This window comes from Cyanistes caeruleus, chromosome 20 (assembly GCF_971803275.1).
Source record: "Cyanistes caeruleus chromosome 20, bCyaCae1.hap1.1, whole genome shotgun sequence".
NCBI lineage: Eukaryota > Metazoa > Chordata > Aves > Passeriformes > Paridae > Cyanistes > Cyanistes caeruleus.
The window spans coordinates 1,361,239-1,384,747 of NC_141720.1; the positions used below are offsets into that span (position 1 = coordinate 1,361,239).

Consider the following 23,509-nt stretch of genomic DNA (forward strand, 5'->3'; position numbering starts at 1 on the left):
CCCAATTGAATGATTGATGTCGAAGCCGATTGGCCGCCGGCCCTGGGGGATGAGTTAACGCCGTTTGATTGGCGGAGAACGAAGTGCCCTGGTAACCGTCGCAGTGACTCCGCAGCGGGCTCTGGGCGGTGGCCGCCGCAGCCGCCCATTCACAGACCCGAGTGCGCGCTTTGCGCAGCGGAGGCGGCGGCTCCTCCTCACTGCGGGACAGGGCGGGTTCCCCGCGGGTCCCCAGCGCTTCCCCTCCACCCCGTGTCTCCACTCCTTCAGGCAGGACTCCCTCCCTCCTTCCTTCCCTGCCCGTGCTCCCCGTCCCGCTCCAGCCGGCGCCGCAGCGGGTGGGGGAAGGAGCCCGCGTGCGCACGCGCGGGCTGCAGCGACGTTCCAGCAGTTTCTGGCGCGCGGTCCCGCCCGAGGGTGGCGGGGCCGCGCGCGCGCGCGTTGTCATGGCGACAGCGCGGGCGGGTGGCGGGAAGGGGCTGGGGCGGGCGGTGTGGGGGGTGTGTGAGGGCTCGGGAGGGTGAGAGGGGCTCTGAGGGCTCAGGGAATCTGGCTCCTGTGGGGGCTCAGGGGGTCTGGCAGCTGGGAGAAGACTGTGGGAGCTCGAGGGTCTGTGAGGGAAGTGTGAGGGCTGTGGAGGCAGAGGGGGACCCTGGGCTGCTGTGAGGGGCTGTGAGGGCTTAGGGCTGCTCTGAGCCGTGCAGTGGCAGCTCTGTAGAAGCTTTTGTGATGTGAGGGGAAGGCCCCAGTGACGGGCTCCTGTCCGTGAGGGGATCTGAGGTAGACGTTGCTTACCAGGGCTTCCCCACATGGACACCTCCATCCTGGGCTGTGTGTGGGTACTACAGCCCCGTCATGAGGCAGCCAGACGCCTCATGCTGGTTAAATACCACCCTTGCCTTTCCTTGTCCCTTATTCTACCTCCCAGCTTTGTGAGCACATTCTTGCCCAGACAGTGCATCTATTGGTCACAGTTTTATTAAGCATATTTGATTATTGTTTCAGCAGAATCTTTTTATGGTTGTGTGTATTCATTGTGATGCCGGCTGGATCTACAAGTCCCAGCATCTCTTCTTGTTTCATACTGTAGGAAAGACTTGAAAGAGGCTCCTAATGGAGCTCCCAAGGCAGGGAGTCTCATCCTGCTGCCTTGCCGTGGGGTGGGCTGAGGCAAATGCAGCCATGACCTCAATTCTGCTGACACAGGCCAGCTCTGTGTGACACACAAACGGCTTGTACACAGCCCGGAATCTGTGCCTGGATAACAATAATCCAATCCTGTGCCTGGGTCAGGTGAGGAGGTGGCAGGATATAGAAGCTCTGTGAAGTCTTTGGCTGGAGGTTGAACGGCCTCTGGTAGTTGGCTTAATGTAAAGGTTATGAGGATCGATATTTCTGGCACATAAACAACATATTCCTGCAGAGGTGCTGGAAGGAGTGCAGGAACACTTGGAGCAGCCCCAGAGCATCAGGAGTGACCTGAGAGGGTCCTGGGAAAGGCCTGTGTCGGCCTCCAAGGTGGCTGGGGAGACACACACATCTCATCCTTCACATCCGCAGCTGGAATGCAGGAGGTTTCTGCAGTTCCCTCTGAGATAGCTGAGTAATGCAGAGGCATTAGGGTCCAGATTTATCCCACTAATTACAGGCATCGATTGAATAGTGTTCACACTGGAATCAGTGGAAAGGGATGGCTTGGCCTGCTTCAGCTCAGAGCAGTCCTCTGTTCTCTGTGATGCTGTTTGAGGTGACCAATTCCAAAAACTGCAGCATCATTTAGGTACCAAAGGCAGCCAGGATGAATCTGGATAAGACTTGCTCAAGATTTCACACAAGGCTGTGCTAATCAGTAAAGACAGCTTTTCCTGCAGGATGTGATGCTGTCTCTTCAGAGTAATGTACAAAAGGAATCCTGACTTCTTTCTGATTAAAACCGGGGAATGTAGAGTGTGTTGCCTGTGTTGTGCTGTTCGGGAAGGGACATTCAGCATCAATTCTCATCAGCTGTGCTCAGCACAGCGTTCACAGGCACGTGTGCTCGGGAAACCCTGGAAAACCTGCCCTGAGATGGAGAGGGGGAGCCACTGCAGGGCTTGGGGGAGGTTTTCTGGTACAATTGCTGCTGTATTTAATGCAGATACAGGTTTGGGTTTTTTCCAGCCAGGGCCAGAAAGCAAAGGCCTGTGCATTAGTGTCATCCACGTCCTCACTTGGTGCTTCCCACAGCCTCTACTCCAGCCTGCCCTGCCTTTCATGTTTGGGAAGCTGCTCTGTAATGTGTGGAGTGAGCAATTGTTGCCACCCCCAGCATTCCCAGAGGGAGTGTGAGAGTGGAAATGCTCTGCTCGGTTAAGGCTCCCATACCTGTCTGCAGAACACCAGCGGGATCGCTCCCTGGAGCAGGGCCAGGACCCTGTGGAGGAGCTAAACTTTGCTCTCTGAGCTTCCAGAGGTTTCCCCAGGAGGTTCAGCCACCTGAATATCCATGGAGGACACATTATTTGTGCATCATTAATTTTCTGCTAATCCTAGCCTAGTCAGTGAGTATTTCTGTTCTTAGCTACGTGCACTTCCACAGGAAATGACAATTCTATCTTAAATATTTTTCCATTTTTTAAATTTAAGTAAAATGCCAGTACTTCTAAGATGTCTCTGAGAAGGAACACAGTCAGGAATCTCCATGGAGAGCTGCTGGAGCTGCTGACCATGCCAGCCCTGCTGTTTCTAATGCTGTGGCAGGCCAGCATTAATTAGTCTGTGCCAGGAGGTGAGCTGGCAAGTGCCACAGCAGGTCTGTGCCAGAACCCTGGCTCACATGGAGCATTCCTCCCAAGGCAAGCCTCTGCATGGAATACTGAGTGTGAGGCAAATTCTGGGATAAAAAGCTGCACATTCCATGGTCCTGCCTGAGCCAAATACCGAAGTGCATTTCTAGTGGCTGAGAGGACAGAGAAAGGACCAGCACTGAGGTGGGATGTTTGTGCTCCCACATCGTGTTTTCATTGCAGACGTCTGTCTTAGCTGGCATTTGATTACTTTGAATGCTCTCTTCAAACTCTGCTGCAAGTGACAAGCAAGGAGGTTTCACCTCATTTAGGGGCAGATCCCATCTCTAAGTGCTGCTTAAATTAATGCTGTAAGAGGGGTCCTAAAAAACATTGGGGCAGTGTTACATGGCCAAAGACCCTGGGTATAACCCCAAGATAGACACAGGGAAGTTAAAACAAGTTGGAAATAATATTCTGTTTTGTTGAATTATGTATTAGGGTTTAAAAAAAATCTTTTTATTGCGTTTTTGTTTTGTAACTAAGTGTATTGCTTTTGGCTTGGAAACAGATTTTGCTGTAAACACAATTGGTTTGAACAGAGTGGGGAGGGACTTTCTTTTCATTTTTGCATATTGCCTTCCCCAGTGTTCTCTGCGTGTGAGTACAGAGCTGATCCCTCCCAGGCAGACAGCGACTGTCGTTCCTCTCTTGGTGCTTAACCAGCGAGATTGCAGCCTGTGTCTGTGAAACAGGATCCAGTCTGAACTGAGCCTCTACCTGGGGCTGGCAGGAGCCAGAAATCACAGAATTCGTTCTGTTTCTCTAGGTAAAAACCTGAAGTTCTGAGTTAAGGGAGAGGTGGAGGTGGGTGGGAGCTGCCTCCAGAACCAGAGGGCTTTTGGTATTGGGGTTGTTCCAGGTTTATGGTAACACTGAAGTGAGCTGTGGCTATGTGCAGGTGTTTTCTTATTCTCATCTGATTGCTACTTCTAAGGATAAACAGTCTTGTTTTCCAGAAAGTATTGCTCCTGTGAAATTGAAGCTATGGAGGTGAGAGGCTGCTTCCAGAAACCAGTGAGTGAGCGATGCAGTTGTGGGATTCCTGCCTGAGGGAAATCAGAACAGCTGAATGGGATCCAGCCACAGGTCCACCCAAGCCAATGCCTAATGCTCTGCAGCAGTTACCAAAGAGGAACAGGGCAGACAGATATGGATGTGGCAGGTGGTTCGGGCAATCCTTCAGCCACAAGCAACATTCTGTTTAATAGTCCAAATGGGTTATTACGAATTTATCTAATCACTTTTTGCAGCCATGTAAACTTTTGCCATAAACAGCCTGATAAGTGGTTTAACCATGATCTGTGTGGAAGAAGAGCTCCTTCCATTTGGTTTGATGATTTCCAGTGAATAACTCCATTCACAAAGCCATGAGTGTGTCCCTTCAGAGCTTTCACTCCAGGACTGTTTAACATTTTCCATGATACTGTGAGACAAAGTAATGCTACACCAGCTTTTACTTTATGTAATGTTCAGCATTACTTGGCCATTTACATCTCTTTCATCTTTAAAACCTGTGAACTTTGAACATTGTTCCCATGAAGGTTCCACAGCTTTGCTGCTGTTCCTTGTCCAGTGATAAGCCTGGTAGCTGTTGCCTTCTTCCACGTGGAGGATCTGTTTCTCCTGAGACTTTCCACCAAGTGCTGACTAATTTGGTCATGAGGTGCACATATGGTGACACCCCTGCTGTGAACAAAAATAAGCTTTCCTTCACACAGGAGCTGATTTTATCATTCCTCTGTCTCTCTCAAACCTCCTTTTCATTCCCAGGGCACTCCTCTTCCTGGCAGGGATTATTCTTTCTCCCTCTTGTTTCCAAAAGAGCCTTCATCCATCCTCCCTGCTAGTGCCTGTCTCCCTGCATAGAGGACCTCTTCCAATGCCATGGCTTCTTCAATCCCTGGTCAGAGCAGCTTTCACATCCCACACAGAGACCTTCCATACCACAGTGTCTTTCCCCTGCTTCCCAGAGAAGCCTCCTCGCTAATTGGTGTCATTTGTGGTGGGAGAAGCTGCTGGCTGTGTCAGAGATTTCCTGAGGCTTTCCCGGGGAGCTCTGCCAGCCTCCCTCTCGTGACTGATCCCTGGCATTGCACACTACTCGGGGAGCAGCAGTTCCTGTTCTGTGTTTGTCGGGCTTCAACAGGGATCTGACAGCACCTGCCTGCAGGAGGGCTCTGAGTATCTCACATGGAGGACACCTGGTCACCTCAGTGTACAAGTACACAGTCATGTCTGCACTTGGAAAGCACCAAAACACTGTGACTTGCCTGGGTTTGATGGCATTGTGAAAGGACTTTTATATTAAGAAAGCTGTGGCAAAAAAAAATTTGCAGATTTTCTGATTCTTCAGGCCTGTTTTTCTTCAGTGTGTTCAGAATTAGCTCTTGAAGTAGGAGTGACAGTCCATGAGGTAGGATATAAACATCATATGGCTGCCTGCTTCTCTGGAAAGATTCAGATACAGGATCAGAGGCAGGGTAGAAGAACAACATGAAAATATACTGATACTAAATCCAGCCATCCATAAAAGTCACTCCTCTCATCTTCTGCTGGATTTGCTCCACAAGTGGTTGTGGATTCCAAGGCCTCAACTTGGGTTTCTCCTACCACAGAGAGCCTGGGTATGTCAGAATGGGAAGAAAGAAACAATTCAGGCCCTGTGGGTACTGCAGAGTGGAGCTGCAGGTAACAAACTAATTCTCTCAATATTCACTGGGACAACCCAGATGGGATGTACTGGTTGAGAATCCATGGTGCTTTGGGATGCCTAAATGACAGTTAAGCCCCATAGCCAGGAGCAGGTCAGTCACCCTGTTGTGTGTCTGGAGCTAAAACAGAGAAAGTGCTTTCTGGTGTCAATTTTTGGATCTAATACTTTTTATTTTCTTCTTATTGGTATTTGCTGACAGCAGCAGAGCTGCACATGAGCAGGCTTTATTATCTGCCAGAAGATCTCTGCCATGGTTCAGCCTGAGTGAAGTGAGAGCCCTGTGTATAAACATAAAGAATTTACAGACAGTTAGAAAATCTTCATTATTTATTATATCCACAGTGAATTGTAACCAAATGCCTGTAAGCATCTTTGTTTCAAAGTGAGTGAGTTCACCTAGAATCTCCTTTTAAGTAGATTTCTGATTCCAGGCAATCTGGGGATTTATTCTGCAAACTTATTGTGGGGCTGACATGAACAATCTGCTCTACAGAGAGCTGGGAGGAAGGAATGTTACCAGTATTAATATCCTTTCTTCTCATAGGTTCCCCATTTTGTTATTTTATGCCTTTTTTTTTATTACCAAAACACCAGCTTTAAAATCCCAATCTATTTTATAATCTAGTAGATACATCTGTAAATGTTTTTATGTGTCAGAAAAAGAAATGGTTGTGGGTTTTTGCATGGCAGAGCAGTGGTTCAGTGTCAGGGTGGCTCAAGGGGCAGGGATTTAATTCAGTGGCATGTGCAAGGCAAAAGTGAAGTGTCAGGAGGCCACGCTGAGCTCATTGCCTAATTACTCACTCATTATCTGTGTGGAAGTCCCAAAGCTTCTAAACAAGAGCTTGGGCAGGTCTGGCTGATATCCTTTTCTCTTGGACCCTGTGATTTATTCCAAGTCAAGAAGGTGCAGTGACTGACAGGCCAGAGCTCCTGGAGTCCAGGAGTTGCTGGTGTCTCACTGGCTTGTTTCCATTTCTGACAGTGGTAGGATTCTTCCTCAGCAGGTTCCAAATCTCAGCTGAGAATCCCAGAGCTCCCCCCTGCTGCCAGGTCACTGAGCCAGAGCTCTGTTAAAGGATTGCATTTCCAGGTGCAGAATGAATGAAGTCTCAGGAATTTCCCTGATATTACTGACTCCATGATAACCTCTTTATTTTTTTCTATGCCACCTTGCCTGGATGCCTCCTCTCTTCTTCAGATGGTTTGAGCAAAGAACACATCAAAAGGTGTAGGCACGTCTCTCATCAACTAAATATCAGCAGTCAGGTTATCTGAAATCTTTTTCACTGGAAAGAAAGTGCCTTCAGGGGTTCTCATTGTGTACCCCAAAAGTACACAGCAAAACAGCTCTTGAGTAGAGGCAGCAGCAGCACCCCCATCCTGCTCACTGAGACACTGTGTTCACAATAACCCCCCTGCTTTCATCTCTTGCCAAGAATAACACAGACAGTCTATTAAAACATCTTTAATGACATGATATAATTAAAAATATCTAACATGCAACTCAAAGAAATGAATATGAAGCTTGTTTAAGTCTGTTTCCACACCCCTCTAAACTTGACTGGCAGGTTCCAAACCTTCATTAATTTGCCTGAAAAATACATGAATGCCCCAATATTATGGGGTGTGTGTGTCCTATATTATCAGTTGGGAGCACAAGGGATGAATAATCAGATTTGAAAGGATTTAGGTGCCATGGTAGCTTTAAAAATCCTGCAAGGCACATCACTGTATCTGTGAGCATTTACATTTCTGTTTAAAGTGGTCTGAAAAGCCTTGGAGACACTTGTCCCTGAGGCTCTTAACAGTCTGTGTGTTTTAAGTCTCTGAAGCAGTTGAGGAGTGAGCTCTAAAGCTTTAGTCGAAGGCCAGTATTTGTGAATTGATCCCTTTTCTCCACAGTAACACAGAATTTGTACAGCACCTCATCCTTCAGACATACAGAGCAGAGCAGAGGAGCCAGGATGACTGCCAGGTCCTAGGGGAATCCTGATTATTAAATCATAAAGTAACTCTGGTCATGGTCTAGTATGAAAGTGACAATTAGGAAAGCTTCTGTTCCTGAGTCTGCTCTGGTCTAAAGGACAGTGTCAGCTGAGACACTTCCAGAGTCAGCAAGAGAAGCAGGTCAGTGCCAATGAACAAACAGGTGAACCTCAGCCCAGCATGAGCTCAGCTTTAGCACACATGAAATTAAATGTGTTAATTTGAGTCCTTGCTAAAGAGTTTAAATTGGCAATTTTAACGCTGTGTAGCTGTGACTCAGCTGGGAGACAAAAACTCAGCTGTGTGTCTGTGCCTTTTGTTTCTCCTTTGATCCTATGTGCATTTTGTAGAGGCCAAGACTAAGAAGGATTTGTTTTGGAGGATTCCTGGTCAGTAGGAGCGTTCATTAGAAGGGGCATGTGGCCACCACCACTGAGATGGAAGCACAGACATATCAGGTAGAAAATACCTGCATTTCCCCTAGAATATGGGAGCTGTTGGCTGTTGGATTCTGTATTTTAATGCTCTTCCAGTCTTCACTAATGTATCATCTCTCTTGAGAGGACACAGAAGAGGACAGAGCACTTTTTTCAGACATCACCTCTTCTGATTTGACTGATTATACAATATTAACTTCACAATAGCTTAGGGCCTGCCTGCTCAGAGGCATCATTTCATGTTTGACATGAGTAATCCCAGCTGTAGCCCAAGGAAGAGCCATGCAGGCTGTTCTTGTTTGGAGAATGAATAGCTTGCCATCCACCAGGAATCACAAACCTCCTGTGGAGCAGGATCCATTGTCTCAAAGTACAGCAGTGCAAGTACCAGCAAGTTGCTGGGAGCCCTGCAGGAAAATCACTTTCATCCTCCAGTGACTTACACCTCTGTGATTTCTGTCTGGACCCTGTTAACTGTGCTCTGATGAGAGTCTTGAGTCACAGAAAACTGTCAGTCATCAAAGACTCTGCTGTTCCTGTGACTGGAGCTGCTGTCCTTGACCATCACTCGGTACGAGATGCGCATGAAGGAGCCCATGAGCAGCACGACGAAGAGGATGAGGAGCAAGGACCAGACCCCCGGCTCAATCCCCTTGAGGAAGCTTGGGCTGTCCTGGGGGATGCTGCTGGTCAGACTCAGCAGGTACCCAAGAGTCCAGCCAGATGATCTATCACCCATCTATTGAAATAAAAAAGAGAGGTCAGAAGAGAAGAGCCTGGACCCCAGCTGTGTTTCTGTGCTTGAATGCAAGGCTTTGTATTATCTGAGACTGGTCCAGGATTTAGCTTGAAATGAGGAGCTCTCCCAGTCTCAGTGCCTCGAGTACACATGAACAGGTGTCATCTCTGGCTCTCTGACACTGATTTTCTTGCTTATCACAACTGTGAATCCATTTTGCAAAACCATCCCACTGGAGAAGCCCAGCTGGTTATGGCTTGTCAGTGTGGGAACAGGCTGGCTGTACTGGGACCAGTCCTCCTGCTAACTGGGAGCACTGTGCTGTAGGAACTGACCTTCTGGAATGCAGTCCAAGCAGGCCGGTCAAAGTCGAGCGTGTATCCTGTTGTACTGAGATGGAAGATGAAGGCAGACACAGTGCAGTAATCAACAAGTATATCCAGGCTTGCTTGGGACTCCCTAATCAGCTGGTGCCATTTCCAGGAAAAAATAAAAAAGGAAATAAAAGAAGTAAATACCCAGTAGCTGAATTTCAGGCCTGTTACAGCTTCTCCTTTCCTGTCCTGAGACTGACTGTGGGACTGGAGGAGGGGTTTGTCTCCTGTGCAGACTGAAACCACATTTTGGGCTCTGGGGTAGAAATATATTACTGCTTTTCTTCCCACCTTATTAAGCCAGATCCATGAGCAGCAGGACAGCCAGCCAGGTTGCCTTGCTGGTGAATTGCTTGGTAGGATTGATTCCCTACTCTCTAATTAGGTTGAGCAGATGCTGCAGCCTTTCTCCCAACTGGAACATTGGGATCTTTCTCCTCCTTCCAGAAGAGACTGCTTTAGGGGACTGCTTATGGGCTCATTAACAAACCCTGGAGAAATTGTCCCATTTGAATGTTACTGTGGATGCTCCATCAGTGTAAGTGCAAATGAGGGTGACCTCATAACCACCAACTCATGGAAAGAACTGACAAATTCCCCTGGCTTGGGGCCAGGTGAAATGGGAACAGCCCTGGAGTCTGAGTGGACATGTCCCTTGCACTTAAGGACAGAAGGGTAACAGCAAGACCAAGGTGATGTACAGGAGTGAGTAGAAAACCTTCCTGTTTACTCTTTAAAATACTGTAAAAGGTATTTGTGGTTTTTCATTTAATTTGGTCCAGGTGTTACCAGCAGCAGCTGGGATTTGAGAGGAAGGAAAATAAGTGGACCCTATTTCCTTAAAGTAAGAAAAAAAAAAAAAACCACCAAAGAAAAGCCCCACAAAAAACCAAAACCCACAAAATCCAGACAAATCCAAATTTTTCCCTGAGTGAGCTAGTAAGTTACAACTCTGTCAGGCTGAGCCCTGAGGACTTTTGCAACAAACTGCTCCTTGCTTCTCACTCTCCCTGCACACAAAGTTATTCCACAGTTACCTCTTTGATGGACATCCCACACAGCCTCTTGACAGCCTGACCCAAGTCAGGAGAAGGTACAGTTCCTCTCATGAAGTCCATGGCCTCAGAAACCACCTACAACAGCAGCAGAAATAATCATCAGGCTCCATGGAGCCCCAGAGCTGCTCTCAGCAGCAGACATTGAGGAGACACAGATGAAAAAAGCTCCCCCACAGTCACTGTGGGAAAACAGTGGTCCATGCTTGAACACCCGTGTGGCAATGATGAGAGAGCAGGAGTGTCAGGGTCTGGATGTTCCCACTGTATTTATTAATGCTCAAACTGGTTCCATCTCATGGGTTCCTCACACCAGCTGCTTACCCCACTGTAAATGAGAACTCACCAGAAACCTGGTCTGAAGGGGCTTGAGACCACTGCTGGGGGAATGCTTGGAGAAGCTGCAGGAGGAGGAAGAGTTGAGCAGGCTTTGCACGAGGCTGATGCAGGCTGTGGGGTTGCTGGAGCCCGTGATGTTGAAGACCTCCTTGGGGCCAGGGATGTCCCGTGTGTCATCACTGGCAGCACAAGGCCCAGCATGCACTGACTGCCACTGCACTTCCTGGGAGTAGGTGAGGGGCCAGCAGGGGTTGGAGATGGTTTTAGCACTTCTCTGATCCTGGAGGCAGAATGAAACAAGGACAGAGGCAGCAAGACATTCAGGCAAGTGGGATTTATAGGGAGGAAAGTGAATGGGCAGGGAGCAGTTAATTCCTGAAAAACGCGGTTTTGATGAGGACTAAGGTGATTCTTGAGTTTGTACCATCCTTTACCATTCTTTTCCTCCCCCCATTCCCCAAGTGAAATAGAGTTTGGAAGAACCAAAACACCTGCATGTTTTCAAAGTGAAATATTGCTCTTTTAAAGATGCTTCAGGGTTAAAGTCAGCAAAGGAAATACCCCAGATGGAAGGTCCCAGTTGGTTCCTGGGTGCTCCCATTCTTGGATGGGGGAGCAGTTCCTAGGAGCCAATGCAATCCTTGCCTCTCCTCACCCTGAAAGTGATATTGACACCTCTGGAGAGCAATTTTTTGCTTGTGTGTATTAAGTAGGAGCCAAATAGAATCTGTGAGTTGGAAACCCTTGAACTGGTGCCTGTGTGTCTACTTGGAGGGAGAGAAAGTTTTACAAATGCGCTGGCTTTTTCTAATATATGCAAACAACCTGTACTAAAGAGGGATTGACTTTGAAGTGACTGACACCTTGCCCATTAGCACACCCTGTGCAGCTGTCATTTAGTGATGTTGTGCCCCTGGGCAGACACTGACCTGGATGAGCACGGAGAGCAGCCTGTGGCGGAGCTGCTCTGTGCCGTGGCAGGGGCACTGGCGGGTGTGCACCCTGTGTGTCTGCCCATAGAGCTGCAGCCTCACTCCCTCCTCTGGGGCCTGCTTCTCTTCTTCCAGCTCAGAAGTGAGCTGTGCTGAGGTTCCTCCCACGGACAGGACTCCTGCCATTCCCTTCCTGGAGGGGACCAACTGTCCTCGCCAGTCATACTGACCCAAAAAGAACAAGAGAGGTCAATCCTTGAGACTTCTGTGTCTCAGTCACAGCCAAGTGCCAGCATTAGTGCACAGAGAGAGAAAACAGCTGGATGGTGCCCACAGCCCAACTCTTTTTTGCCCACAGGACATAAGGATGCTGAACCAGTGGCTTCAGAGGGAACAGAGGAGACATTGTACAGGCACTGCCACCTGCACAGAGCCTTCCCACAGCCTGTGGGGACAAACAGGGCTGCCCAGCCTGGGTGGCTGCACCAGGCAGTGGTCTCAGCAGGCAGGAGAAAGGGACAGTGGAGAGGGTGCTGGGAATGGTGGCAGGGACATTTCCAAGAGGGCAGATTTGGGTTTCAAATGCTGCCTTGATGCTAAAGCAATTCTTCTGTCAGGAGAACCCTATGGCAGCATCTCCTGCAGTCTTGCAGAACTGACTTTGGTGATGCTGAAGTTGGCAGCACAGGCAGGAGAATTTACATGGGGTAAACACTCTGTGCCTGGCTGGGGGAGGCTGTATTGTTAAAAGGTCTGACATTTCCCTAACCACTGTGTGCTTGCTGCTGGTTATCAGAGCTGCTTTTCACATCCCTGATGAGGAATAACTCAGTCTAACCCACATTTCTGTCTCCCACTATCCCAGGTTGCTCCAAGCCCCATCCAACCTGGCCTTGGACACTTCCAGGGATGGGGGGAACAGGGCAGCCACAGCTTCTCTGTGCCAGGGCCTCACCTCAGCCAGCTGGGTGAGGATCTAGGCTGCCTCCTCTGAAAGGCAGTGGAAGTTGTGCTGAAACATTGTTTTAAGTACAGGGGTTTACCATCCCACCTCTTGTCTCTGAGGCTGTCTGTTAGCAGGAGCTACTCAGCACAGCTCTGTGTGCCCCAGGGAGAATCATCCTTTACCTTGAAGAAGTTCTCCAGGACATAGTTAACAGCAACCCAATTGAATGCTTCTTCCTCTGGGCTGGACAGGATTTGTGCCCCTTGAAAGCTGAAGGGGGATGACTTCAGAGTGCCAGTCAGAGCTGCAAGGAGACTGTCAGAGAGGATGGGATGGGTGAGGCTAAACACAAAAGAAAAATAAAGCACATTTGATGTTACAGGACCCTGCCAGGAGCAGCCTGCAGTGAGGGGACACTGCAGGGCTTCTGCTGTGCTCCCTCCTTTGGGTAATAGCCCAGAGACACAGTGACAATCCCACTCCTGCTGCTGCTTCCCTCTCCCCTCTCATGGCACTGGAGGCAAGAATAGCAGACAGATGGTTTGAACAATTGTGCCACCATTTAAGAATTTAGGACCTTAGTACCCTCTGTCACTGAGGAAATCCCACTGGCCTGACCCCTCCAGACCTTACTTTTCCCCAATGTCTAAAAGGAGATAAAGGTCTCAGTAATGTGGTGACTGAGAAGAGGGTCCACAAAAGTGCGTGTGATAAGGTGAACCTTCCCACCACCATTTCCAACTTGCTGAAAAGAAACACTCCTGCAAGCCCATGTGGGCTGAAAACTGAAAACACTTGAGATTCCAGACTGATGGGTGCTTTCCTAAGCACTAATTGTGAAAGTGTAATTGTGAAGGAGACCAGCCTGGCAGCCATTGCAGGACTGTCATCTTCATGGCTGCCTGGGGCAACACGTGGAGACACAGCCATGCCATGCTCCAGGGCTTGAGGCAGATTTACCTGACTAGCAGATTAGGGATGGCTCACACTGCAGAGCAGACAGGGTGAGATGTGCTGATCTCTGGGTGTGGGTTTGCAACATTCACTCACTTCAGCTGCCTCATGCTGGTGGTGGCTCCCAAGTACAGGGGGGTTTGGCTGTGCTGCTCTGCTGGGATCTCATTCTGGGCCCAGTTCAAACACGGCTCCAAGCTCTTCCCAGCTTTCTGAGGAGAGTCGGAGTAGCTGGAGACTCCTGGACCTGAGGACCATGAAACAGAATAGAATTTTAAGGGAAGTTACAGGATAACTGTGAGAGCTGTTAACCCAGAGATTGCTGTCCTAGGACATGACAGAACCTGTCACAGGTGGAATGAAGGAGGTCTTCCAGGCATCCATCCTGCTAAAATACGGAACTGGGACCAAAACACGTGTGTACAGAAATCCCAAATTATACTAAGACTAACCTAGCTCTGCAGCTGAGACAGCTATACCAGCCACATGACTGCTGCAACAGCTGAGGCTGTCTCAGCCCACAGAGGAGGAAACGTGGCTTTAGTTGCTATAAAAATAAGCAAAGGACACACAGAGGCTGATGTGTCACCTTCTCCTCTGGCCACCGAGCCCCTGCTGGCAAACAAGACACCCCTGCAGAGGGAAGCTGTGTGCCAGCCTTGACTCGTTTTTCCAGCAAGTCACTGGGGTCTTGAATGTTGGTTTTGAGCTACTACCCAGGAAGAGCCTTTCTTCCCCATCCTCCTGATCCCCTCACCACATGCTTTGCTCTCTGGGGCCCTGTGCAGGGCTGAGCTGCAGCTTCCCTGCAGGGCTGTGGCTGTGCTGCCATGCAGACAAGGCCACCCACACCTGGGCTGGAGACCTGCCTGGGCCTCTTGTGCTGCTGCTGACACCAAACTGCCTCACAGAGCTGCTGCTTAACCCAGCTGCTGAACGAGGGACACGTTCAGGGTTTCAGGGAGCTCTTCTTGCATCTTCTGTGTGTGACTTGTGCTGTTTACAGCCTGCAAGGGCACCAACCCTGTTCCCTGCTTGCTGCCCTCCCACAGCACACTGCTCAGTCCTTCCCAGCACCCCACTACGACCAGGCTTTAACATCAAAGCAAGATTAGAAGGGAAGGAAACCCCATGCATTAATGCCTGAAACCCTCTCAGCTGGCATTGGCGGGGCCAAACTGATTCAAATTTGTGAGGAAAACCCCCACATTCTCTGAAATGTGACACCTAAAGGCAAGCTGAACTTATGCTCTATTGTCTTGGAGCCACCCCACTTACTGCTCCAGTCAGGAGGAGGCAGAAGATGCCAGGAGCCATCCTGCAGTCAGATTTGTCTCCACTGCTGTTTGCTGCCTCTCCTGGGTGAGAAGCTCCAAGCAACCTTGACTTCACCACTGGTCCATGTGGACATCAGGACAAACCTCATCCTCTCTGCCTGCTTCCCTGGTGCAGCAGCCCCAAAATCCTGCTACTGCCAATGCCTGATGTCCATCTGTGTGTGGCTAAACCTGCCCAGTCGAGAAGAGCCATGCTGAAAATAAACAACTCGTGCTTCGCTATTTCCCTGCACAGCTGGGTGGTGCAGGAGCCAAGGAATTCATGGCCCTGGTCTGTGCACAGGTTTTCCATCCATCCTATACCAGTCCCACAGACCACTGAGCAGGAATTGGGCACCTTACCTTGCACAGGACAGGAACTGCATCCTCTGATCACCCCAGTCTTGTTTGCCTTGCTGGTTGTCCACTGGTAGATGAACAGGATGGTGCGGGATGGGCCAGCATCCAGAACAATGCCATACTGGAAAAACCCCAAAACATTCTACTGGAAACCACTACTGAATGCATGCTGATTGATATTGTAGGGTTATAGATATATATATATGTAGGTGTTCTGAGTGATCCCTGGGCTTGCACTGCAGTGTTTGAGTTTGATTGCTACATTCAAAGAACAGGCGAAGCCAGAAGATGATGAGGATTTGCAGGCAACCATCTGCATTTCTGAATATATATGAGGAGCAGCAGGAATGGAGAAATGCCCAGAAATACATCAGCCCTGCTGTGGTATGTGCTGGAGCTGCTCCTGAAACCAGGCAGAAGGCTTCCCCTGAGAGCTGAGCCACCTGGAGCTCAGGAAAAACAGGTCCTGAAGCAGTGGGAGATGGCACTATATGAGTTCTGCAATGATTCTGGACTCAAACTGCTGCTGATTGGTTTGCTCAGGCTTTTGTGCAGGAATTGGAGGGCTGCAGCTCGCTTGTCCCGAGGAAGCCAGGACCCCTGTGTCTCTTTGATGTCCCACTGCAGCGATGGTGTGACACAGGCTGCGTTTGCCCCGACGTGTGCGGAGCTGCAGGAGCTGCAGCAACCAGCACAGGCACTGTACAACACAGAAGCCCCTCAGAGACAGAGATGATGTCTTGGCAGGAACAGCAGTGAACGTGACCAGCTCAGCCCCCTGTCCCCTGGCAGCTCTGCTATTGCCCAAGCCAAGGGCTCTGTCTCTTTGTCTCCAGTGTTTGTCTGTTTGCTGCTGACCAAGCCTTGCTGCTCCCAGTATATGAGTGTGAGCAAGTGGAGGCCACTGGACTACCCTGCAGCACAGCCCTGGATGTCCCCACACCCAAAATAGCTCCAGAGTTAGCCCAGGGCTCCTCTGCCCCCTATTGCATGACCCCAGTTTGGGATATCTCCTACACAGACAGGAAAGAAACTCATGAGCTCCCTGGTAGTGCGTGGTCGAAGCTGTATCTCACACACAAATAGAGCTGTGACTGAGTGGGAGGAGAAACCTCCTGAGAGGTTGATGTTAATGCCACCAGAAGGGTTTCAGCACCAGACAGAGCTGGCTGCAGCCTCTGAGCGAGGCTGGCTGGCTGCTGCCCTCCTGGAGCTCCCAGTTGCACCAGTCCTGGCACCCAGGCCAGGGGCTGGTGGGGCTGGGCTGGAGCAGCAATGAGGAAGAAGGATTTTGCTCCCTGCCCGAGCCTGCTGGCACCCTCCCACACCAGTGACAGCTCAGATTTCTAGCAGGGACACGTTGGCTGCTGCAGAAGAGGAAGAAAGAAATGGCATTGGTGGAGAAATGTGGATTTATTTATTTTTTTTTTCCCTCCTTCAGAGAATTAGAGGCTGCTGCTGGGAGCACAAGGGAGAAGGGGAGAGATGACCACATTTATGTCCAGCTCAACACCAGGAAAGGACAGAACGTGGAGCAATAAGGGGGTTTTTAATCCAGTTTTATTTCTGAGAGGAACATGGAGGAGGGCTGCTATCTTTAAACACACAGGATAACCTCCCTCAGCTGGGTTAAACCATGGTGTGCCTCTGAGCTCACCTCAGCAACACAAGCATCAAGAGACAGAGGAGATGGGCATTAACCGCCCTAGACCTGACCCAGCTGTGAGGAGCATGCTGGCTCTTTGAAATCAAAACAAGACCAAAGAGAAGAAGGCAAAAAAGACAATTTAAAAGAGAAGCAGCAGTTCAGGGGCACATTCCTACTGACTTTTGAGAGGGACCTAGCTCTTTCCCTGCTCTGACACCACTGGTTCCCTGTTTCTCAGGCACAGCTCCTGCCATGGGCTGCCTCCCTCATCCTGCTTGAGCATCTCCACTGATCCATGGACCATATCCAGTCTGTATTTCCCGACCAACCAGAGGGGTGGGCTTGTTTCTGGTTCAAAAACCTACAGTGCTGAAAGATGCCAACCTGTCCTGACAGTCTTGTTCCAGTTCCCTCCTCGGTTTGTAAGTAGCTCAATAATAAAATAACATCAAAAGCAACAAAACAGCCCAGTTTAACTGCCTTGTCACCCCTGGAGATCCCTTACCTTGGTCCTGAGCGGGGCCACAGGCACATCTTTGGTGGAGACACAGAGCAGCAGGATGCCCGTCAGCCCCGCTACGATCACCAGCCAGGGGGGAAGGAGCTCACGCCAGGACATGAAGAGATTTCTCCTTTCACACAGGAGGAAGCAGCGGAGCAGCAAACTGACAGCGGCTGCTTTAACAACCTTTAAAAAGAGCAGAAAGGCGTGGTTGGGGCCAGGCTCTGAGCTCAGCCCAGCCCCAAGCCACAGGGACCACAAGGACGTGTGGGCCAGGATGCGTCAGGCAGCTCTTCTTTCCCTTCCATCGCTGCTGCAAATAATAACAGTGGAATAATAACAGTGAAATAATATCTGTGAAATAATAACAGTGAAATAATATCTGTGAAATAACAGGAGGGCTCCGTGCCCGTCCCACGGCACCGCTGCAACCTCGAAACTGCCCCAGGCAGCCGGGTTGAGGTAAACAGAAATGTGGGGTTAACTCAGCTGTGTAATAAGCAGAAAGGAGGCAAAACTCATCCCTTTGGTATTCCACGTCTGGCAAGTGTGAGCTTCCAAACGAAGAAGAGGGGGAACTGCTTGTGGCTGGATTTAGTTTATTTCTGAGGGCCTGAGCCCCCTCCCCTCCTCACAGCCTCCCTGTGGAAAATAACCAAGGCTCAGGCTTTATGAAACACATGCCTGCTTTCCCCTGACAGTGTCACAAAGTCTCGTCCCTGGAAATGGAAATTCAGAAGAAAACTCTGTGGCTGCTCACACCGAGGCAATTGGCTGATTGCCCATGTCTGGTCACAGATCTGAAGATCAAACCAGGACTGGGGAAAGGCCACTTCTCTGTTTTTTGGTGACGTTTCCCCTTTGCATTGCTGTCTGCCTGTGAAGCCTCAGGCACCCCCAGGAACCCCGAGTTTTGCTGCACAGAAAAATGGAATCACAGAATCTCCTGAGCTGGAAGTGACCCACCAGGATCACATCCAACCCCTGGCCCTGCAAAGGACACCCCCAGAAATCCCACCATGTGGAAACTGCTGGGGCAGATCCTGTGCAGAGATGCTAAGTTGGTCAAGGTTCTGGGATATTTCTCTTGTGAGGAAAGGCTGAGGGAGCTGGGTTTGTTCAGCCTGGAGAAGAGAAAGCCCAGAGGGGAACTCATGGATGTGTTTGAGTATCTAAAGGGTGGTGTCGGAGCATGGACCGTGACCAAGTACTGAATAGGCAGCCCAGGCAGGGTGTGGTGTCTCCCTCACTGGAGAGATTCCAGAACCTTCTGGACACAATCCTGTGCCATCCTGAGCCGTGTGCTCTGGGGTGACCCTGCTTGGAAAGGAAGGTGGGACAGGATGACCCTCTATGGTCCCTTCCAACCCGAACCATCCCGTGATTCTGTGATTCCATGTGCCTGAGGGCGTTGTCCAAAGGCTCCTGGAGCCGTGTCCGCCCTGCCCGAGCTCCTGGGGCCGCGGTGGCCGCGGGGAGCCCGGGGACACCCACGGCAGCGCCCGCGGAACCTTCGTGCGGCGGAACCTTCGTGCTGCGGCGCGGGGCCCGCACGGGGCGGGGGCGGAGCGGACCGCGCGGGGGGCCGGGATTAGCATCCGGGCCGGGATCGGGGCCGGGATATCGGAATCGGGGCCGGGATATCGGGATCGGGGCCGGGATATCGGGATCGGGAGCTGGAGCTGAGCCGGGAGCGGCCCCGCGGAGCCGGCCAGGCCGAGATGTACGCGGGGCTGCAGGAGCTGGGAGTGGCCAACGGCGAGGACCTCAAGGAGACCCTCACGAACTGCACGGAGCCGCTGAAGGCCATCGAGCAGTTCCAGGTGCGCTGGGCGCCGCGGAGGTGCCGTGTGGGGCCGGGCTGTGCGGGGACAGGGAGCACGGGATGGCCCCCAGTGCTGCCTGGCTGTTTCCTCGCTTTATTTGTCATCCCGTGTGTTGCAGACGGAGAACGGGGTGCTGCTGCCCTCGCTGCAGTATGCTCTGCCCTTCCTGGACCTGCACGGCACCCCCCGGCTCGAGTTCCACCAGTCCGTGTTCGATGAGCTCCGGGAGAAGCTGCTGGAGAGAGTCTCTGCCATCGCTTTGGAGGGGAAGGTCGAGGAGAGGTTTGTGAGCAGTCCCCTTGGTTCCTTGGGGAGAGCTGTGTGTAATGAATTCTGCACAGAATTCCGTGTGTCAATGCAGTGGATGGATGATCTGTAAAGGAGAGTTTGGCTCCTCAGGGACTGAGTTCCAGTGGCTTTGAGGTGGCCACTTGGTTCCTTTACTGCTCCCTGGTACTTAGTCTCGTGTTTTTCCATATTTTCAGATACAAGAAGCTGGAAGATCTCCTAGAGAAGAGCTTTTCCCTGGTCAAGATGCCCTCGATACAGCCTGTGGTCATGTGTGTCATGAAGCACTTGCCCAAGGTGGGACCACTGCACTGGTTGGCCTGGTGTGACATCTCTGGTGTGTCACTGGTGTCACATCCCTGGTGTGTCACTGGTGTCACATCTCTGGTGTGTCACTGGTGTCACACCTCTGGTGTGCCTCTGGCAGGTGGGCTCTGCTCCCTCTGCACCTTCTGCAAGTGTGGTCAGGGACTGACTGGAGATTCAATACATTCTGCTAATGGACTAATTCAAAATTAATTCAGTGGACTAATTCAAAAAGCATTTTACATTTTCATAATCAGATGAGACTATTTCCCTATTTTTTTCAATCCATGGAGCTTCCTAAAAAGTCAAGTTTGCTGATAGGTGCATTTTTCCACAGCTGATTTACAAATCTCTGACTCTGTGGAAGTTAAGACTTGAAGAGTGCAATTAAAAGTAGGCAGGAGGGAGAATCAGGTTTGCAAAACAAAAATCTCTAAGAGTGTCCTTACTAACAGCATCATGCACTCAGGTAATGGATTCAAAACACTGCTGGAACTTCAGTAAATTACTGAGTTTAGAAACAGCACCTCAAATCTCAGCACTGGAGATTTAAAGTGGATAATTTTTCTTCTTTGGAAGAATTAAGGGTGGGTGGATGCCCAGACTGCCTGAGGGCATGGAGAGGATTGTCCTTCCCTGCTCTGCACTGGGGCAGCCTCCCCTTGAGTCCTGGGGTTGTTTGGGCACAAGATAAAAAAACATCTAAAGCTGTTGGAAAATGTTAAAAGGATGGGAAGGGTCTGGAGGGGCCCATGAGGAGCAGCTGAGGGCACTGGGATTGTTCAGCTGGAGCAGACTGAGGGCAGAGCTGCCCTCTGCTCTGGGACAGGGACAGCAGCCAGGGAACGGCTGGAGCTGGGCCAGGCCAGGCTCAGGCTGCAGAGCAGGGCAAGGTTCTTCCCCCAGAGGCTGCTGGCACTGCCCAGGCTCCCCAGGGAATGGGCACGGCCCCGAGGCTGCCAGAGCTCCAGGGATGCCCAGGCTGGGATGTTGGGGGGTCTGGGCAGGGCTGGGAGCTGGGCTGGATGATCCTGGGGGTCCCTCCCAGCTCAGGATATTCTGTGATTCCATGATTTAAGATGCCTTCTGCAGACAGTTTTGGTTTTGTGGACAGGCAGGCAGGTGAGGTGCTGCTCACTGTGTAACTGCTCTGTGCACTGCAGGTCCCTGAGAAGAAGCTGAAGCTGGTGATGGCTGATAAGGACCTGTACAAGGCCTGTGCTGTGGAGGTGAAGAGACAGATCTGGCAGGACAACCAGGCTCTCTTTGGGGATGAGGTGTCACCCCTGCTGAAGCAATACATCCTGGAGAAGGAGAACATTCTCTTCAGCAATGATATTTCCTTCTTGCAAAATTTCTTCAGTCCATCTCCCAAAACGAGACGTCAAGGAGAGGTAAGGACAAGGAAACCCTCACAATGTGCTGGTGAGGAAAATTTATCAGCTTCCAGTCAACCATCACTTAACAGGGGCTGTTTTCTCCTGCCCACCTTTGCTGCTGAAGTTGCTTAGCTGGACAAGCTCTTTGCAAGAAACACCAGGCCATTTTCTCCTATACATCTTGATGAAAGCAGCAGGAATTATTTTAGTTGTTGATATAATAAATGATCAATGTTCTAAGCTGTTTATGCACTTTAAAAAAAGAAAGGGCAGGCTCTTTCCTCTGTTGTTCAGTCTGGCTTTAATAGATTTCAGCTGTTTTGAAGGCTGAACATCTCTATCACAGCAGTTTGAGCCTGCTAATATGTTAAATTTACTTTGTTGGGAATTTTTTTAGTGGACATAGCTCAACTGAAGTTGCTGTTTTGTTCCTTTTTAAAGGGATATAGAAAGCTGTAGTTAATTTGCATCCAGAAAAGTTGCTCTTTGAATGAAATTAACTATAAGGTAGTATAAAGCTTTAATTCCAGAGAGGGCAGCACATCTGTTACATGAGGGGCTGCTTCAGGCCTGTTTTGCTTTCAGAATAATTTGGTGTAAGTGCCCTTGTGCAGTTTACTCCAGGTTTGCACTGCAGAGTTGTGCTTTAACCCCAGCTGGACACTCAGCAGCACACATCCACACTCCCCCTGAGGGGAGGGGGGTAGAATCAGAATGGTAGAAGAAAGAAACTTGTGGGTTGAGACAAAAGCATGTTATGGCTGTTGAAGATTTGGTGAACATCTCTTGGGCAAATCCTTTTGCAAATCTTGGAGTAAACAGTTCCTTTTCAGGTGCTCATGTCCCTGCAGATGCTTCAGTCTTGGTAAATCACAAAACATAATTAATTTACATTTGTGTATGCATAGAATTGAGAGCATCTCTTGGTCCTGAGCCCACATTTTTCCCCTCTGAGCTCAGGTGGTGCAGAAGCTGACGCAGATGATCGGGAAGAACGTGAAGCTCTATGACATGGTGCTGCAGTTCCTGAGGACGCTGTTCCTGCGCACCAGGAACGTCCATTACTGCACGCTGAGGGCAGAGCTCCTCATGTCACTGCACGACCTGGAGATCAGTGAGATCTGCACTGTTGATCCCTGCCACAAGGTACCAATCATGGGGGACAGAAGGGGGCATTCATGGAGAATATTCTGGAAAAAGCCCAGACAAGATGAGTCCTTTCCATAAAGAGAGTTCAGACCTTGAACCTAAATATCATTTTATATTCCTTGGACCTTCAGATGAAAACTTCTTAGTTAACCAGCAGTTTACTTTCATTTCATAACCCATGAATCATTCAAATTTAGGGTACTTTGGCAGTGTTATAAGCAATGTCTAATCTGACATCTGTTCCAGGCAGATGCTGCAAAAATAATAGAAACCATCAGCTGGCCCCAGGCTTTTACTCCAGGCTTCCCTCCCAGTTGTGGATATGCTCCATCTGTAAATAAACTGTCTGTGTAACAGTGAATACTTTGGATATTGAATTATAAGAGAACATGAAACTATTCATATATTGGGAAGTGACAGATGTGGTAATGTCACAGCAGGATCTTGTTACTGGCCCCTTGTCCATGGTAGCATCACTGACCTGGAGCAAGGCTTTTGCCCTGAAGCAATTGTTAAGTTTTACATGTATTCTGCTTAAAAAATAGTTCAGTAATACAGCTCTAAAGCAAGAACACCTCCACTGTGATTATTCCTTTATTTAGAGAGTGGGAGTGCTATTGCAATGGCCAAAATAAACCACATTTTTATTACTAGGTGATGCTGCTTCTTTCTCAGTCTTCTACTTGTGTAAATCCACAGGTGTGCAGGGCAGTGGTGGATTTAATCCCTGATTCTTAATTGCCAGGGAATGCCTCCTCTGGAAGTGGAGAAAGTGACCCCAGGTTAACTTTCCTGGGCATTCCTAACCTCCTTTTGACCTCTGTGCTTGTCACCAGTGTGGTACTATGCCTAATTAAGCTGCATTAATGAAGCATCTCAATTGCAGATACTTTGAGGTCATTCTGAGGCTGTTTTCTCTGACATCATGTGTTTTATTGCTGGTTTAATGAGCTCACAAAGCTCCCTCCATTTGGTGACAGTTCACCTGGTGCCTCGACGCCTGCATTCGGGAGAAGTTCGTGGACAACAAGAGAGCTCGGGAATTGCAAGGATTCCTGGATGGGGTGAAGAAAGGACAAGAACAAGTGTTGGGGTAAAGCACTTGGGCTATTTATTGGGAAACTGGACATGTCTTCCTAACACTCACAGCATCTGACAGAATAACTTATTATGAATGACTTGTCTGGCTTTAAACACAGAGAAAATGGGCTGGTGATGTTTTGTGAGTTAAAGTACTTCATTAGCTTCACCCCTGCTGTGATCTGGTACACTTCTGTTCCTGGAAGGTGCCCTCACAGTATTTTATTTAGCTGGTACTTTCAGATTTTTGTCCATTGGTATTTAAAAGTATTGGAGAATTCACTTTTAGCTGTTGTTTTTCCAAAGCCTCTGAGACCTTTCTGTCCTCAGCACTCTGGAGATGGTCAAA

General features: G+C 49.7%; 2 protein-coding genes and 2 long non-coding RNA genes across 7 annotated transcripts in view; 3 read left to right on the top strand and 1 right to left on the bottom strand.

Annotated features, from left to right (window-relative positions):
* Positions 1 to 7,057, top strand: LOC111936923 (uncharacterized). Of its 3 annotated transcripts, XR_015278303.1 has the most exons (4): positions 1,258 to 1,293; positions 1,424 to 2,540; positions 3,414 to 3,594; positions 3,785 to 7,057. It is a non-coding gene; the product is annotated as an uncharacterized LOC111936923 (long non-coding RNA). The 3 variants fall into 3 exon arrangements; XR_015278302.1 differs by lacking the exons at positions 1,258 to 1,293; positions 1,424 to 2,540 and adding an exon at positions 1 to 91; XR_015278301.1 differs by lacking the exons at positions 1,258 to 1,293; positions 1,424 to 2,540 and adding an exon at positions 52 to 270.
* On the bottom strand, positions 6,994 to 18,638 carry LOC111936922 (ectonucleoside triphosphate diphosphohydrolase 2-like). Of its 2 annotated transcripts, none has more exons than XM_086858726.1 (10): positions 18,507 to 18,638; positions 17,136 to 17,318; positions 14,986 to 15,103; positions 13,403 to 13,553; positions 12,535 to 12,667; positions 11,404 to 11,631; positions 10,482 to 10,754; positions 10,118 to 10,213; positions 9,042 to 9,173; positions 6,994 to 8,706 (listed from the first exon to the last, which is right to left on the bottom strand). In XM_086858726.1, exons 1-10 carry the CDS (start codon positions 18,528 to 18,530, stop codon positions 8,479 to 8,481), a joined length of 1,566 nt encoding a protein of 521 aa, XP_086714852.1. In that variant the 5' UTR covers positions 18,531 to 18,638; the 3' UTR covers positions 6,994 to 8,478. The 2 variants fall into 2 exon arrangements, with proteins under 2 accessions (XP_086714852.1, XP_086714851.1); XM_086858725.1 differs by having other exon boundaries at positions 12,535 to 12,694.
* On the top strand, positions 7,881 to 9,236 carry LOC147649682 (uncharacterized). The gene is made up of 2 exons (XR_015278304.1): positions 7,881 to 7,988; positions 8,064 to 9,236. It is a non-coding gene; the product is annotated as an uncharacterized LOC147649682 (long non-coding RNA).
* NELFB (negative elongation factor complex member B) overlaps positions 18,605 to 23,509 on the top strand; it is a 12,438-nt gene continuing 7,533 nt past the window's right edge. Inside the window, exons 1-6 of the mRNA XM_023938072.2 lie at positions 18,605 to 18,955; positions 19,077 to 19,240; positions 19,444 to 19,543; positions 20,716 to 20,946; positions 21,892 to 22,077; positions 23,061 to 23,173. Of these exons, the coding sequence (XP_023793840.1) occupies positions 18,854 to 18,955; positions 19,077 to 19,240; positions 19,444 to 19,543; positions 20,716 to 20,946; positions 21,892 to 22,077; positions 23,061 to 23,173 (896 nt within the window). The 5' untranslated portion in view covers positions 18,605 to 18,853. The remainder of the gene's footprint in view (positions 18,956 to 19,076; positions 19,241 to 19,443; positions 19,544 to 20,715; positions 20,947 to 21,891; positions 22,078 to 23,060; positions 23,174 to 23,509) is intronic.

What these genes read in the sequence shown, in the direction of transcription:
- LOC111936922 (XM_086858725.1), bottom strand. Translation starts at nt 18,530, where the DNA reads ATGGAATCACAGAATCACGGGATG. An exon ending in TGGCCCCGCTCAGGACCAAG is followed by an intron (nt 15,104 to 17,135) that starts GTAAGGGATCTC and finishes GGGTTTTTCCAG; the next exon opens with TATGGCATTGTTCTGGATGC. An exon ending in GTGGGATGTCCATCAAAGAG is followed by an intron (nt 9,174 to 10,117) that starts GTAACTGTGGAA and finishes AAATGGCACCAG; the next exon opens with CTGATTAGGGAGTCCCAAGC.